At 39.8% G+C, this 17,299-nt stretch overlaps 1 protein-coding gene across 1 annotated transcript in view; it reads right to left on the reverse strand.

The window, feature by feature from the left end:
- Positions 1 to 2,705: 2,705 nt before the first annotated feature.
- LOC124770433 (nuclear factor related to kappa-B-binding protein-like) overlaps positions 2,706 to 17,299 on the reverse strand; it is a gene marked incomplete at both ends in the record, with an annotated part of 90,550 nt that continues 75,956 nt past the window's right edge. The window contains 2 exons of the mRNA XM_047249216.1: positions 2,706 to 2,947; positions 15,913 to 16,089. Coding sequence (XP_047105172.1) covers positions 2,706 to 2,947; positions 15,913 to 16,089 — 419 coding nt within the window. The remainder of the gene's footprint in view (positions 2,948 to 15,912; positions 16,090 to 17,299) is intronic.

Raw genomic sequence — 17,299 nt, forward strand, 5'->3', positions numbered from 1 at the left:
TATCGTGGACTTAGCATGTGAATCAAAACCAAAATATCTCAGAAAATTGCACAAGAGTATGAAGAGAAAACATTATCTTCCCTTCGCTTTATTATTCAACACTGAATGAAAACCAGTGTGGAACTACGCCAAATAGTGAATATGGACGAAACTCCTCTGACATCTGATGTTCCTTGTAATATGCTGTTGCCATTAAAGATACTAAAACTGTAACTACAAAAAACAAGTGGACATGAAAAAATGCACTACACTGTCGTCCTTTCATGTTGTGCTGATGGTACTAAAACTTAATCCGATGACCATTTTCAGCCACAAAACAATGTCAAAAACTATCTGAAAAATCGCCAGATGGTGTTGTTCACACACATGATTAGAGCTGGATGGACAAGGCTGGTACAAAGTTATAGATTCACAGTGTATCTGAGGAAAGGAAAGGCACTTTTCTGATGAAGAGTTCTCTTCTTGTGTCATATCAGTTTAGTAGTCATTTGGAAAATTCTGTGAAAGAGAAACTGAGACAGGGAAAGAACAGAGCTTGCTGTTATTCTGGGAAGACTTACTTCACAATTGCAACCTCTTGATGTCTTGATAAATAAACCATTTAAAGTGTACATGAGTGAGAAATGCAACAAATGGACGATGGATGAAACCCAACATGAATTCACAGCGAACGGAGCCTTTCAAATGACCTACAATCAAACACGTGTGTAATTGGATAAAACAGTTGTGGCCTAGAGTAAAAGAAGGCATTATCTTTAAATCTTTCAACAAGTGCAGGATAAGTAATGAAAGTTCAGATGACGATTTTCACGGATTTTAAAGGTCAGTTCGGTTTTTATAAACTTCCAGATTTTTGTTCTAGTCTGGCTTTGCAATCTAATAACAAAAATGGTTAAATGTTATTTAAAAAAACTGCTTAAAAATTAAGGTGTGTCTTGTAGTCGATCATGTCTTATAGTCTGAAAAATACTGTATTCATTATGTTCCATATTACAGTGTATTACGCCATGTATCAGACATACTGCTGCAATACTGAATCTCATGTAGCAGATAATGCTGAATCTGGTCTTGTATCAGATACTACAGTACTGTTTGCAGCAAATCAGGTACTTCAATAGAAGTTTGTATGCTCAAACTGTCAGCATATAATAACTTTCAATGAAGAAATTTACATCGGGTCACTATCTTTGACATTTAAGTTTACAAAATTTTATAATGTTCAGTTTATATTCCTGAGAGTTAAAAAAGACAAGAAGATTGCTGACAAACAATAATAACAACCATGTTTGTGAGATGTATGTAGCTAAAGATAACACTCTGAGAAGCACTTTAACTGTGGATAATACTTAATTTACTTCGATAATGACCACATCTAGGCAATAAGATAACCACACTAAGGGACAATCAAAACATTTTGCATTTGAGAATGTCGCTGCAGCATATTTACAATGCAGCATGACTCCGATGTGGGTATATAAGCAGTGAAATGTTGGCAAGGGATCAGTGTGGCATTCATGTCTTTCTGACATGCATGTAGTAAATACTGAAACATGAACTATAGCAACATTATAACCAAATGTGTCCAAACAGGAGCAACATGCTGTTATTCATTTCTTGGCTGCTGAAGGTCAAACACCAATAGACATCCACTGGAGAAAGAAGAATGTGTGTGGGGGCAGCACATCTGTCGAAGGCCACCACCGTGCCACGGTGTGCCAAGTTCTGTGCTGGTCATGATTCAACACAAAACACCAGTCGATATAGGAGAGCAGCTTCACCCATTACGGACAACAACAAGCGGAGGATCAAAGATGTGATTAGAGCGCAACGGTGCATAGCCGTTCATGATCTCAACATCAGCTTCTGTAGTGTGCAACACATTATTTGGCAGGAGTTAGGTTACTGTAAGGTCTGCAGCCAATGGAAACCCTGGATGTCGAATAACAAACACAATCACTCTGTTCTTTGATTACTGGGCCCAGTTGCTTATTGATTTCGAGGAAGGCCTTTTTTAAGGGACCAGATAATCACATGGGGGGAGATCAGGACTATAGGGTGGATGCTAGAATGTCTCCCATGTGAGTTGGCGTAACTTCTTTTATATGACGTTTGTGATATAGGGACCATGCAATATCACTAATCAGCAACACCATATGTCGCAGGTTTCCTGGATGTTTCACCTCAATTGCGTATCATAATTTCTCCAGCACTGTGCAGTATCATTACCCAGGGATGGAGACATTAGGTTCCTTGAAGTCACAGGAATTCTGGGAAAAGAGAACCTTTCAGCTCATGAAAACAGTGGGATATTTGTGCTCAGTGCCTCTGATGATAACTTTTGAATAAAAACTTCAGTGATACCAACAGAGTTGTTCTGTACCTTTTCTTGGAACACTCATAATATATTTGACTTCTTGTCCAGGAAAAACTAATTTATTGATGAAGCGATCCTATGAGGGGTCATGTTTTTTTCCAACTGATGTACGGAACCCTAAAAAGCAACATTACGAAAAGGCCCTTCTTTAACTTCCATTGCAAAGCAGGGGCATATAACTAGTAAAAAAGTAAATGTACATTAAGACAGCTCTGATGGTTATTAATATTAACACTAATCAGATGTGGAGCACAAGACGATCAAGACTGTTTTCACTACATTGCTACTGCTTTCTTCACGAGCTCATCCACCTGTCGGTGTACTGTATTACCTGCTGCTGTAACTGGGTAGCCTGCAGTATTCTGGGGGCAGAGGTCGTCTGTGCACTGGCTCCGCTGCCTGCCACTGACAACAGGCTGCCCTGCGACACCACCGCAAACTGCGTCGCTGCTCCCGGTATCTGTATGAGGCTGGCCGTGGGAGCAGACACTTGCTGCTGCTGTTGCTGTTGTTGCTGCTGTTGCTGTGCCTTAACAGATGCCGCTGTCGATGTCGTCACACGTAACGCCGTCCCTGCAAATATAATACTCCACTGATTTCATCTTCCTTCATGTGGGGAAACAAAGCTTACTGTAAATTCTGAAGAAATCTACACTATCAGGGAAATCGAGGCTACCAAAGTGCAACTTATTCAGGCAAGTGCAAATATAAAGTATTCACTTTCTAGATGGAGATACTAAGTTAGGTCCACCTTCACAGGTTCTCAGGCATCGTGTCGGATACTGTCACAGAAATTGCACAATATTTCGATGAGGCTGTTGCTCGTCATCTCGAGGTGCAATGGTGGAGAGCTACAGTCTCTCGTCAATTTATAAGTTTTTTCTCCAAAAATACACTGGTGGCAGGAGGTGGGGACATTGACTTCCAGAACCCCTCACCATATCACTGCTTTGTTATGGACTTCTGCATCTACAATTTGGAGAACACAGCTACAGGCCTCGAATCCCAGCATCTGCACTTGGGCAATAGATGAGTGACTGGTCTAATGTCCTGGCTTTGTGCCCTCTCACTGATCTGTATTTGCAAGCTGCTAGTTATCATTACCCCTCTCAAAACAGTGGTTTAAGTGTCACAAAACTGTTGAATCTGGCATTTGCACTCTTATTGCTGGCACAATCACAAGTGATGTCAAATATTATTATTGTTATTATTATTATTATTATTATTATTATTTGCTTCCCATGGAACAGGTGAATATCATAGTCAAATAAACTTCATCTGCTTTGGGTCATGAACCTGCCATGTCTGCTGAAGATCCTAACAAGATAGACTTAAGGCCAGGATGCAGCTGCTGCCTTTGATTCTACAAAATAATATTTTTTATGGTAAAATTTTTTACAAAATAGGAATGGGCATATGTTCATTAGCCTCGTTACGCAAAATTTAACCCTGTTGAAAATAAAATATTAATGCTTCAGCAAAGAATGTGGACTGCATTTTATGTTGCAACAACAAAAAAATTCAAATTAAATTTTTAAGGTAGGTGCCCTAGACCTAGACCTAGACCTACCCAAAACCCCCTCCCCCCTTCAAGGGTTCAGTGATACTGCAATTAAATTTAGAAAAGAGGCACAATTTATTACCAACTCTCATTCACATACCATGAGCCTTATCAGATCCCAAGAGCTTGCCAGTAACACGACACTACCTCTATCACTGGACATCATGAACAACCAGGAGTCACGGGGAACTCAAAAAGGATGGTTTCCATGCCAAGTTTGACAGGCTTCTCAAGAAATTTATAAAAAGATGTGTCTTCCAGCCTCCAGCACGAGTCTAAATAATGCTAGTTTCATTAAAAGGTGGCCTCAGTCCGAGGAGATCGGGAAAATACAATATCCCATGGTGGTGTGAGAAATCGTACATTGGGCAGGCATATTACATTGTTGAAGATGTGAGATGAACACAAATGTCCCACCAGACTGGTCAGTCAGAAAAATCTGCTGTTGCTGACCACTATAGTTCAATTCTTTTATCTTGGCGGCTCGCGCATGCCCGCCTAGACGCGGGAGATTGCTGCGTTGCCAGTTGCACATGACGCACGCGCCAAGAGAAGCAGCACCATAGTATAGCATAGTTCGCAAGTTTACGTTTAGGGGGGGAGTGCGCAGTTCATGAAGTAAAGCCACCACGGCCGCATTAACCCTTTCGCTGCTACAAAGACGTGCTCCCTGCATTCAGTGCTGTGGGCGATTTTGTCACTGCACTGCTTGCCCTTGCAGACACATTGTGTTCTGACTGCTTTGACACTCTTTATCACTCGATTCCACAAAAACTATTTGGCTCAAAAATTAGATTTTTACCTATCTTCTTGACTGATACCTTCCCCCCATAAATGACTTAATTTTGTTTCGATGTTCAACGCAGTTATTATGCAGCATTAAATATAGTAAACCATTGCACGAAATTTTGAAGAGTTTGCAGAGGTAAAGTCCATAGAGTATACTTTTCGGATGGTCGATTTTAGTTGCCACAATGTTGAGAGTGAAATGTGGACAAGATACCTATATATTTCATTTAATTTAAGTACCACATAAGTGTCGTATGTAATATTGAAAAATATTCCACCTTTCGCGACTGTAACAAAAGTTTTACTTACACTGGGCACGTTTGGCTTCATTTTAAAGCACTTCAATCAATCAAAAGGAAGTAGACAAAATACATTAAACAAAACTGTGGACTTACAAAAACATTAGGGCTCGAATATACCGTCTGTCAGTGAAGTGCTCAGAGCTATGTCAAATATAATTTTGTGTGTGCCACACACAAACAGCATTTATTTGCTTAAAACACTGATGAGCCAACACAAACGTTGAATATTGTGCTACCGCAGCACAAAACTACGAAAGATGACTTGGCAATGGAGGACACAAAATACAGTCCTCTTATGATACTTCAAAAGAGAGAAACGCGTCTGGTCTAAATAAGTCGCTTATTACAATTGCAGAAGAGGGATATATTTCAATACCATTGGTAAAACTGCGACTGTGGAACAAAAACAAGAAATAGGAACAAAAACAAGAAATAGAACATGAATACCATTGTGTATGTGCCATACCTTTCACCGATGGAAGTGCTTTAAAATAAAGCCAAACGCGCCCTGTGTAAATAAAACTTTTATTACAGTCGCGAAAGACGGAATATTTCTCAATATTACATACGACACCTATGTGGTACTTGAATTAAATGAGATATTGTTATACAGTAAATATTATATGAAATTTAGGTATCTTGTCCACATTTCATTCTCAACATTGTGGCAACTAAAATCGACCATACGGAAAGTATACGCTGTGGACTTTTACCTCTGCAAACTCTTCAAAATTTCGTGCAATGGTTTACTACATTTAATGCTGCACATCAAAACAAAATTAAGTCATTTATGGGGGGAAGGTATCAGTCAAGAAGACGTGTAAAAATCAAATTTTTTGGACAAATAGTTTTTGTGAAATCGAATGATAAGTGTGTCAAAGCAGTGGGAACACCATGTGTCTGCACAGGCGAGAAGTGCAGTGATGCACAGCGCGAAATGCGGGGAGCACGTGTCTGCAGCAGCGAAAAAGTTAATGAAGAGGCAAAGCACTAGAAATTTCATTCAAACGAATAAAATTCGTGAAGTAAGGCACTCCAATATTGTTTTTAAATAAAGAAAATATTAAGCACCGCACAAGGTTTGAACTCATAACCTTTCACTTGGCAGCCCAACACCTTAACCGTTCTGCTACCTCAGCTCATTGAAGAATGTAACTCCATAAGGACTCTAACACCTCACGCAACTACTTATAAACACTGTTGGTATGACTATGAATTACTCACGCTTCGTCAAAGTACAATAGGAAATAAACAATTACCGCTGTTCTTTATTGCGAAAAAGCAGTTCGTGAGATTGAAACAAACACCTTTCCTTGCTATCGCCTGAATTAGGAGTTTTATTGCTTGTATGGTTTAATTAATTAATAGAATATGAAGCAATTGGTATAAAGAATGCTTTTTCCAAACTTTCTATAAAAGAAAGTCTGCTATCAAGACATTGCTTTTGTTCTATTACTTTATTTATGACTGAATGTTTCTAAAACTGAGGACACTCGTCCGTGCTCTGCACTGCAGTCGAGATTTGGCAACGTCGTTCTCTGTTCATTGGCTGACTGTGTTTTGTGACGTCAGATGCGCAGAACGAACCTAAACTCGGCTGCCAAGATATATGACGCGCACTTTAGCTTGATATGGGGTGCATTATGTATTAACCCTCTCACAGGAATGGTTCCTGCACAAAAGGCTGATCTCGTCATGAAATTTTTGCAATATGTCATCGGTGCACCTGACTGACATCTTCAGGTGTGAGCTATGACTAAAGGCTTTTATTTATGCCAGTCTAGGTTTACAAACACAGGCTAGTAAGTGTCAAATACAGTTGCCAAAAGTGAAGAATTCCTGATAGGTAGTGGGAAGAACCGCTATGCCACCAGTCGGACATTGAGCCAAGGACCTGGCTGCACTTGCAAAGGCTTTCCCCCCCCCCCCCCCCCCCCCCCCCCTCCCCTCCACCTGTGCACTGCTGCTGGGCCACCCATAGTAACCCCTCTTGGGAGCCAACGAGGCAAAATAGCTGAAACGCAGTCCATGTAGCATGTGGCCACGCTCACCATTACTACAAAGGGAAATTTCTTCTTACCGAAGGGACAATGCTTTGTTAGTGATGTAAATATTCAGATAGGAGCCACGAGAATGGCCACAGGTCAGCAAGGGTGCGCATGTCAGACTGTCAGCTTCCAACAGTGGTAGCTAGGCAGCCTGGCGACAGTGCACAGGAGGACTAACGCCTCTGTGCTTGTTCTTCACCTGATAGGTAGCATAGTGTTCCTTCCACTACCGATCAGGAATCTTCGCTACTGGCCACCAAATTTGGCACTTGCACATCTGTGCATTTCCCACTTAGAATGGCATAAACAGGAGGCTGCAGTCACAGTTCAGCAGTGTATTTGTCGCACCTGAAGATGTCGGTCAGTTGCACAGCTTACATCTTGTGGGGTTTCGTGACAACATCTGACTTTTGTCTGTGAACCATTTCTACAACTAGTCTGTCAAGCCTCAAGAAAAACAAGATGTTCTCATCTACCCCTAACTACTGGGATCCCGTCGTTAAAGATGTAGTTGAAATACTACAGAGAACAAATTAATAAACAAACATGGGTTTTCAGCTCAGCAAAACATGGGAACCAGTGTCAGCAGTGCTACGCCATCATCAGCTGCAGAGATCGAAATCAAGCAAGGGTGGGGCTCTATGCCAAGACAGCTAGGTTGCCATTAACATGTTCCCACGTGTGGCAGTAGTAGGGTATATGGCAGGTGCTGGTTTTCCGTGCCACATGTGTAAGAACCATGGAAGTCAGCAACCCCTTCCCTCCCCCTCCTGGTGCCTGTGCTTTTCCAGTAAGCTAACACATAAATTGGCAGGCTGCTACAGCTCCCCCCCCCACCCCCCCCCCACCCCCACCCCTCCCCCCCCCCACCAAAAAAATAAATAAATAAATAAATAAAAATAAACCACCTGAAGATGACAAGCACAGCTGCCTCATTGAAATATTGTGTAGTTGCCATGGCAGCAATTGCTGCAACGCTCAGGAATATTTCAGGCAGTTATTACATCAAAGAAGCTTCAAACAGCAAAAGCTAGATCCATCTCAGACTTTCCAGATGAATTGACGCCAGAAATTCTGATACATCAGCTTGCCTGGTTATGGGGTTTTTGGTGCTCTTTCTAACAATACTGATAAGTTACTGCAATGTATCAGTCTGAAACACACAAGGGTGGCAAGCCGGGGGTACAGGTCAGTTCTTTCAGTTAACAGATGTGTGTAAGCGTGCCTCAACATCTTGAGAACATGACCATTTATATAACAGTCTTTTGAGAGGTGTGTAATGTGAAGAGCACAATTGGACCCACAGTTGCACCTGCAATTACATATTGTGAAGTCGTGTGTATCAAGAAAACTGCCATGAACTGTTCGGCTCATTATGAAGCAAGGAGTATTAGGGGGTTAACCTCCAAATGGTGTAAATCACAGAGACCTAGCTTGAGATGAGTGGGTATTTTGTGCGTGTGATGGGTGAGAGCAGAATGAAACAATTTTGTTTCCAAATAGGAGGTTAGCAATTAACAGTCCACCTCAATGCATATTATAGTGACTTTGATTATGCTTGCAAGCGGAATATTTTATAATGAGCCGTCTGTAGCTCTGTGTGCAGAACATTAGTTTTGTAATCGTGAGCTTACCGTATTTGCTCGAATCTAAGCCGCACTTTTTTTCCGGTTTTTGTAATCCAAAAAACCGCCTGCGGCTTAGAATCGAGTGCAAAGTAAGCGGAAGTTCTGAAATATGTTGGTAGGTGCCGCCACAACTAACTTCTGCCGTCGAATATATGTAGCGCTACACAGGCACGCTTTGCAGGCACAAAGATAAATACTGGCGCCAAAACCTCTGTGTCAGTAAATAAATTAAAAAAAAGTTGGAAGACAAGCTTTTTTTCAACGCCCTGAATTTCGACCACTGCATTTTCATACATTATCCAACGAAATAAATACAAATTCCGCATTGTTAATCTTCGAATGTAGCAGCTTTTCAATGTACTACGAAAATCCGACTGGCAAGACTGTCTGCGATGTTTGTCAGTACGGCCAATTCCACGTTCTGAAATTTTTCCTACCTGTGAGAAGAGATGGTTGGTAACGGGAACTTTTATGAATTGTGAAACACATGCAGTATTCTCTTCACCATAAGAATAATACGAATATAAACATTTTGCCATGTATTCTTTAGTGTTTGCTGCTATCTCATTTAAATTCTGCCTGCCTAATAAACTACGAAACTAGAGAGGGAACAGCAAACGCGAGAGTATACACATATCATGTCATGTTTATATTCGTATTATTCTTATGCCTAATAGAGATACAGTCAGAAATGAAGCACGGAAATTGACTAGATTTTTAAATCTAAGATGACTAATTTCTGTGCAGAAAGTAATGTACTAAAGAGGCGTCTGCAAAGATTTTCAAACGGAGAAAATTTTTCGTGAAACTCTCATTCAGAACATCTTCTATCATACGCAGTTTATTATTTGGTTCTTGTTGATAATTATCAAACCAAGCAGCAGTGTAAATAACAACAAATAGCAGTCTCTTGCCATTGTTTCGCAACTGATACAATTCCTTTATTTTTTTTTTTTTTTTTATTCTAAGCGGCGGTAGCACGCACAAAAGCAAACCATGCCGCGAGTGGCGACAGGTCGTAAACACTCATTATCAGAATGCGACAAACAATGCATGACACAGTACAGTAATGCATTTTCAGCGTAGAGTGATGTAAACACCTATAACAAAGAGAACGGCACTTATCAGATCAAAGAAAAATAAGGAATCAATTCAAACCAGACGAAGCACGTGAAAAACGAAGGGTACCCGTATAAATACGGACGGAGCGCCTGACGCATAGCAGTGGCTACATGGTAAAGCTTAACTGCTAAGCTTACGGCTCGAACCAAACTACTGTAGCTGTATCGTCATTCATTCGACCTAAATTGTGTCTCGTATTACTATGGACCAACTTTGTTTCTATTTGGAGGTGCGGCCTAAAACTTTTCTCTCCCCTTGAATTTCGAGTCTCAAATTTCAGGTGCAGCTTAGATTCGGGAAATTTTTTTTCACTTTATTTCGAGTCTCATTTTTCAGGTGCGGCTTAGATTCGAGTAAATACGGTACTCATTTGATGCTTGCTATACTCCACCTTTTTCTTACTTTTATTTAATTTCTATATTTACCAGTAAATCCCTAATTCTTTAAATAGTCAAACTCTCACGTACAAAACAGCTTCAAACATCTAATTACTTTACAAATGAGTTACTGTGTTAAATATTTGACATTAAGCTTACAGTGAGAAAAAGTTTAAAAAAGGTTTGAAATTATGCTCAAAGCTTTTTGGAAATCACAAAATGTACTCATTATAAAACACTGAATGAATATGATCTGGGTAATTTGCACTCCATTTTATAGCAAAAGCAAGTTTTTCACACACCTAAATGTCTATGATTGTCATATCTCCTGAACTACGTGATGCGCAATGACGTAATTTTGCACGTACATTTAGTAATGTGTGTACATGCTGTCTATAATATAATTTTGCAAACATAGTTAGTAGTAAAGAAGTACAAAATTAAAACGTCTTTTCTCATCAAGTTTCACTCTGTGGCATTTTAAGCAGAAACTAGTCTTCAAGCAACTAAATGTTTGTGATACCATATTTCCTGAAATGTGTGCCGTATAATAACATAATTTTGCAGACATATTCAGTGGTACAAGTGGATACTGTCTGCAAAATATGTTGCAAGTAGAGTTCTAGTAAGTAAGCAATAAATTAAAATGTCATATCTGATGCTGAAGATTTACTACAAAGTGAAAATGTGGTACATGATTATTTTGTCCCCCCCCCCCCCCCCCCCCCCAATGAACCATGGACCTTGCCGTTGGTGGGGAGGCTTGCGTGCCTCAGCGATACAGACAGCCGTACCGTAGGTGCAAGCACAACGGAGGGGTACCTGTTGAGAGGCCACACAAACGTGTGGTTCCTGAAGAGGGGCAGCAGCCTTTTCAGTAGTTTCAGGGGCAACAGTCTGGATGATTGACTGATCTGGCCTTGTAACACTAACCAAGACAGCCTTGCTGTGCTGGTACTGCGAACGGTTGAAAGCAAGGGGAAACTACGGCCGTAATGTTTCCCGAGGGCATGCAGCTTTACTGTATGGTTAAATGACGATGGCGTCCTCTTGGGTAAAATATTCCAGGGGTAAAATATTCCAGAGGTAAAGTAGTCCCCCATTCGGATCCCTGGGCAGGGACTACTCAAGAGGACGTCATTATCAGGAGAAAGAAAACTGGTGTTCTACGGATCAGAGCGTGGAATGTCAGATCCCTTAATCGGGCAGATAGGTTAGAAAAATTAAAAAGGGAAATTGATAGGTTAAAGTTAGATATAGTGGGAATTAGTGAAGTTCGGTGGCAGGAGGAACAAGACTTTTGGTCAGGCAAATACAGGGTTATAAATACAAAGTCAAATAGGGGTAATGCAGGAGTAGGTTTAATAATGAATAAAAAAGTAGGAATGCGGGTAAGCTACTACAAACAGCATAGTGAACGCATTATTGTGGCCAAGATAGACACGAAGCCCACGCCTACTACAGTAGTACAAGTTTATATGCCAACTAGCTCTGCAGATGACGAAGAAATTGAAGAAATGTATGACGAAATAAAAGAAATTATTCAGATAGTGAATGGAGATGAAAATTTAATAGTCATGGGTGACTGGAATTCGGTAGTAGGAAAAGGGAGAGAAGGAAACGTAGTAGGTGAATATGGATTAGGTGTAAGAAATGAAAGAGGAAGTCGCCTGGTAGAATTTTGCACAGAGCACAACTTAATCATAACTAACACATGGTTCAAGAATCACAAAAGAAGGTTGTATACATGGAAGAAGCCTGGAGATACTGACAGATTTCAGATAGATTATAGAATGGTAAGACAGAGATTTAGGAACCAGGTTTTAAATTGTAAGACATTTCCAGGGGCAGATGTGGACTCTGACCACAATCTATTGGTTATGAACTGTAGATTAAAACTGAAGAAACCGCAGAAAGGTGGGAATTTAAGGAGAGGGGACCTGGATAAACTGACTAAACCAGAGGTTGTACAGAGTTTCAGGGAGAGCGTAAGGGAACAAATGGCATGAATGGGGGAAAGAAATACAGTAGAAGAAGAATGGGTAGCTTTGAGGGATGAAGTGGTGAAGGCAGCAGAGGATTAAGTAGGTAAAAAGACGAGGGCTAGTAGAAATCCTTGGGTTACAGAAGAAATATTAAATTTAATTGATGAAAGGAGAAAATATAAAAATGCAGGAAATTAAGCAGGCAAAAAGGAATACAAACGTGTCAAAAATGAGATCGACAGGAAGTGCAAAATGGCTAAGCAGGGATGGATATAGGATAAATGTAAGGATGTAGAGGCTTATCTCACTAGGGTTAAGATAGATACTGCCTACAGGAAAATTAAAGAGACCTTTGGAGAAAAGAGAACCAGAAGTATAAAGCGGGTCTATACAAGGGCGATGTACTTGAGGACAATATTATGGAAATGGAAGAGGATGTAGATGAAGATGAAATGGGAGATATGATACTGCGTGAAGAGTTTGACAGAGCACTGAAAGACCTGAGTCGAAACAAGGCCCCTAGAGTAGACAACATTCCATTAGAACTACTGATAGCCTTGGGAGAGCCAGTCTTGACAAAACTCTACCATCTGGTGAGCAAGAAGTATGAGACAGGCGAAATACCCTCAGACTTCAAGAAGAATATAATAATTCCAATCCCAAAGAAAGTAGGTGTTGACAGATGTGAAAATTACTGAACTATCAGTTTCATAAGTCATGGCTGCAAAATACTAACACGAATTATTTACAGACGGATGGAAAAACTAGTAGAAGCTGACCTAGGGGAAGATCAGTTTGGATTCCGTAGAAATATTGGAACATGAGGCAATACTGACCCTACGACTTATCTTAGAAGCTAGATTAAGGAAAGGCAAACCTACGTTTGTAGCATTTGTAGACTTAGAGAAAGCTTTTGACAATGTTGACTGGAATACTCTCTTTCAAATTCTGAAGGTGGCAGGAGTAAAATATGGGGAGCGGAAAACTATTTACAATTTGTATAGAAACCAAATGGCAGTTATAAGAGTTGAGGGGCATGAAAGGGAAACAGTGGTTGGGAAGGGAGTGAGACAGGGTTGTAGCCTATCCCTGATGTTATTCAATCTGTATATTGAGCAAGCAGTGAAGGAAACAAAAGAAAAATTCGGAGTAGGTATTAAAATCCATGGAGAAGAAATAAAAACTTTGAGGTTCGCCAATGACATTGTAATTCTGTCAGAGACAGCAAAGGACTTGGAAGAGCAGTTAAATGGAATGGATAGTGTCATGAAAGGAAGATATAAGATGAACATCAACAAAGGAAAACGAGGAAATGGAATGTAGTCGAATTAAGTCAGGTGATGCTGAAGGTATTAGATTAGGAAACGAGACACTTATAGTAGTAAAGGAGTTTTGCTATTTGGGGAGCAAAATAACTGATGATGGTTGAAGTAGAGAGGATATAAAATGTAGACTGGCAATGGCAAGGAAAGCATTTCTGAAGAAGAGAAATTTGTTAACATTGAGTATAGATGTAAGTGTCAGGAAGTCGTTTCTGAAAGTATTTGTATTGAGTGTAGCCACGTATGGAAGTGAAACATGGACGATAAATAGTTTAGACAAGAAGAGAATAGAAGCTTTCGAAATGTGGTGCTACAGAAGAATGCTGAAGATTAGATGGGTAGATCACATAACTAATGAGGAGGTGTTGAAGAGGATTGGGGAGAAGAGAAGTTTGTGGCACAACTTGACTAAAAGAAGGGACTGGTTGGTAGGACATGTTCTGAGGCATCAAGGGATCACAAATTTAGTATTGGAGGGCAGCGTGGAGGGTAAAACTCAGAGGGAGACCAAGAGATGACTACACCAAGCAGATTCAGAAGGATGTAGGTTGCAGTAGGTACTGAGAGATGAAGAAGCTTGCACAGGATAGGGTAGCATAAGAAAGCTGCATCAAACCAGTCTCCAGACTGAAGACCACAACAACAACAATTATTTTGTGAAGGACGTCAAAGTGGAAAAAACTTCAAAATGGTTTTAAAGTATGAGTAAAGTTTGTTGGAAGCCACTGAGTGTTCTCATTCTCAAATACTGGATAAATGAAGTCTTGGTATTTGCACACCATCAATTATGCTGCCTCAAGGCAAACACACTATTTCTAACTGTAATACTTGTCTTACAGTGATAAAGTGTTACATAAGATTACACCTCTTAATGACTGCGTTATAACACTATTTTAAAGTTTTTAATTCGGTCAAACACTGAATGTCAAATTTTTGTTGCCCTTGGGAACCATTAGATAGGCAACCTACAACTGCTATTAGGTCCTGCTTTTGGGATAGAAGCTTAGTACAATACAGTATCAAATAGAAATGCTAATTAACAAACATCAGATTATAATTTGCTAATAAAAAGAAAACCTTTCAATTTTAAATACTAATCATGTGAAAATAGAAAATGTTTCAGAGTTAAATGGAGAAAATATATATCTGAATTATTTTGTTTTTAATACAATGTTTGTATTTATTCTTAATCTTTAGAAATGAAAAAGATATTTTACTTTCTATTTGATGTTTTTTATTTTTTATTAAATTTTTTTATAAATATTTATGTTTTCATGTGGTTAGTAATTAAGACATGCAATGAGGTGACAAAAGCCATGGGATAGTGGTGTGTATGCATACATATGGCAGTAATATTGCACACATTTCGTGTAAATGGCAGCTCATTGGCAGAGCTGTCATTTGTACTCAGGTGATTCATGTGCAAAGGTTTGCAATATGATTTATGGCAGCACGGCAGGAAGAGGTATTTCAAAATCAGAAAAGATTCTTAGCTAGTGGGCCGAAGACAGAATTAAGAAAGAACTAGTGAAGTGCCTAGTACTGAGTAGGACCTCGTGTGGAGAGAAGACGACACGGATACTTCGAAAGCAGGGTGAGGGAAGAAATCAAACTTTTGAGATGTGGATATAGCATAGAATGGAGAAGACCGTCTGGTCTGATAAAGTCAGCACTGAAAAGGTACTGAGAACAATTGGAGAATATCAGAGGATGTTGCTGTCAGTGAAGAATGGGAAGTTGAACTGGATAGGACATAACTTTGAAATGAGACTGCCTTCTAGTAGAGGCAATAGTAGGTTTTATTCCAAGGGAGAGAGGGAAGGGCACAAGAAGATGCCAATAATGTCAACAGGCCGCAAAAAAGGCTACCAAAGAATAAGGAGGAAAGCAGAGGACAGAGAAGCATGGACGGCTTCAAAGTCTTAATCTGCCACAAGGCAGATAACCAAATGCAGATGTCAATAATTTGATAATATATTAGAATTTAGATACAAGTAAAAAATAAATTGGATCTAGTGAGAATCTAACCAGCAACCTTATGATCATAAGGACAGGATGTTATGCACACAGCTATGGGTGATTCTGTTAGAAAACTCATTTTTTTCTGTTTAACAGTGATCACCAAAAGCATCAAAGTCATTCTCTCAATTCTTCTTGTGAGACTCACTGACTGTACGTTTAAGAGATCATAATAGTGACAGAACAGCAGCTATGTAACATTACTAGTGATATCAGTTGCAAAAACAATGGGAAAGGGCACAAGTTATCCATTACTATTCTGTGATGATAAGCATTCCCCATAATCATCTATCGGTTTTCTAAAAGTATCACTGAGAAAGAGTGCACAAAGATCAGATCAGCATGAAAGGCAAGAGTCTTTTATGACATCACAGTAACAACTCACCCTGTGGGAGAGTCCCATGCTGCTTATGGTGTGCCAGAAGGCTTTCCATGGAGATAACTTGGCCCTGCGCATTGGTAAACACCTTTGCCACCACAGGTGCCTGCGGCTGCTGCTGCTGCTGTTGTTGTTGTTGTTGCTGCTGCGTGGAGATGGCAACTGGTACCGGTTTCCCACCAACTGCGACATTAACAAATGTGACAACATTCTAATAACCAATGAACAAGGCTATTAGGGCATATAAATATCTTTTGTAAAATTAGTATTTGGATGCACATTTTCAAATCTGACAGTTGAAAATGGGTTTATCCTGAAATACGTTCAAGCGTTGATACATAGAACATTGGTGAAGCTATATGACGTTTGTGAGGATGATGTTATTCAAGAAATTAGGTCTGAGATCAGATTGCATCACATATACTTGTTGTTTCATACACCCATAATGAAGAGATTCTTGAGAATGTAGAGCATCTCATACAACAAAATGCAAGAAAAGATGTAACCAATGTTTATTCCACAGATTCTAAGTTAGATGGTCCTCATACATGTGGAATAAGTCAAAAAGTTTGTAACACATTTTCATTTAAAAGGTAACAGCAAACTTGTTAAACAACGTGTAAATTTATAAGACATTGAGGTGCATATTATATTTCTTTGGCTATCATAGCCATGCACCATCAAACTGAAAATTTATGTACAACACTTATTTACACTGCTCACATTACTGCACTGAAGATGTACAGAAGTCAGATTTTAAGCAACGAAATTTGCTAGATGCACAGTATGGTGCTCAGAAAATGTATGGCAATGATGTATGATGGTAATCCCAAAAGGAAGGTCTCCAAAACGCTGGGGATGCAGAGAAACTGTTCCTGTGCCTGTTGGTCACACTCTTGTGATCAGTGCTTCGTCAACTCCAAAACAAACACATGCACTCCTCGCTGGGACACCCATTCACAACGAACAAAGGAGCGGAAGACCATCTATTTCTTACAAGTCAGTCACAAAAGTTGAGCCAACCGTGCACATAGATTGGTGACTCACACTGGATGATCCCCTGCATTTTGGTTCTTGAGGTTTTCCCAAAGCAGCACAAACACGATTTTAACAGAAAAGTTGCAGTATGGGTACCACGAATGCCGATGGAAGATCAAAAACGCCATTGAGTTCATTCTTTTTGCTGATTTCTTCTGCCCTATGCAAATGAAAAGTACAACTTTTCGGACTTAACTATCATGGATAACAAAACCTGGGCATTCCTCTTTAGACCCAAGACCAATGCCCAAACAACAATGATGCAAGTGGTGACATTCACCTTCGTTCATGTTACAAAAATTCAAATAAACTCAGTGTGCTGGAAAAATCATGGCAACCATGTTTTGAGACTGAA

Source organism: Schistocerca piceifrons, unplaced genomic scaffold (assembly GCF_021461385.2).
Source record: "Schistocerca piceifrons isolate TAMUIC-IGC-003096 unplaced genomic scaffold, iqSchPice1.1 HiC_scaffold_832, whole genome shotgun sequence".
Lineage (NCBI taxonomy): Eukaryota > Metazoa > Arthropoda > Insecta > Orthoptera > Acrididae > Schistocerca > Schistocerca piceifrons.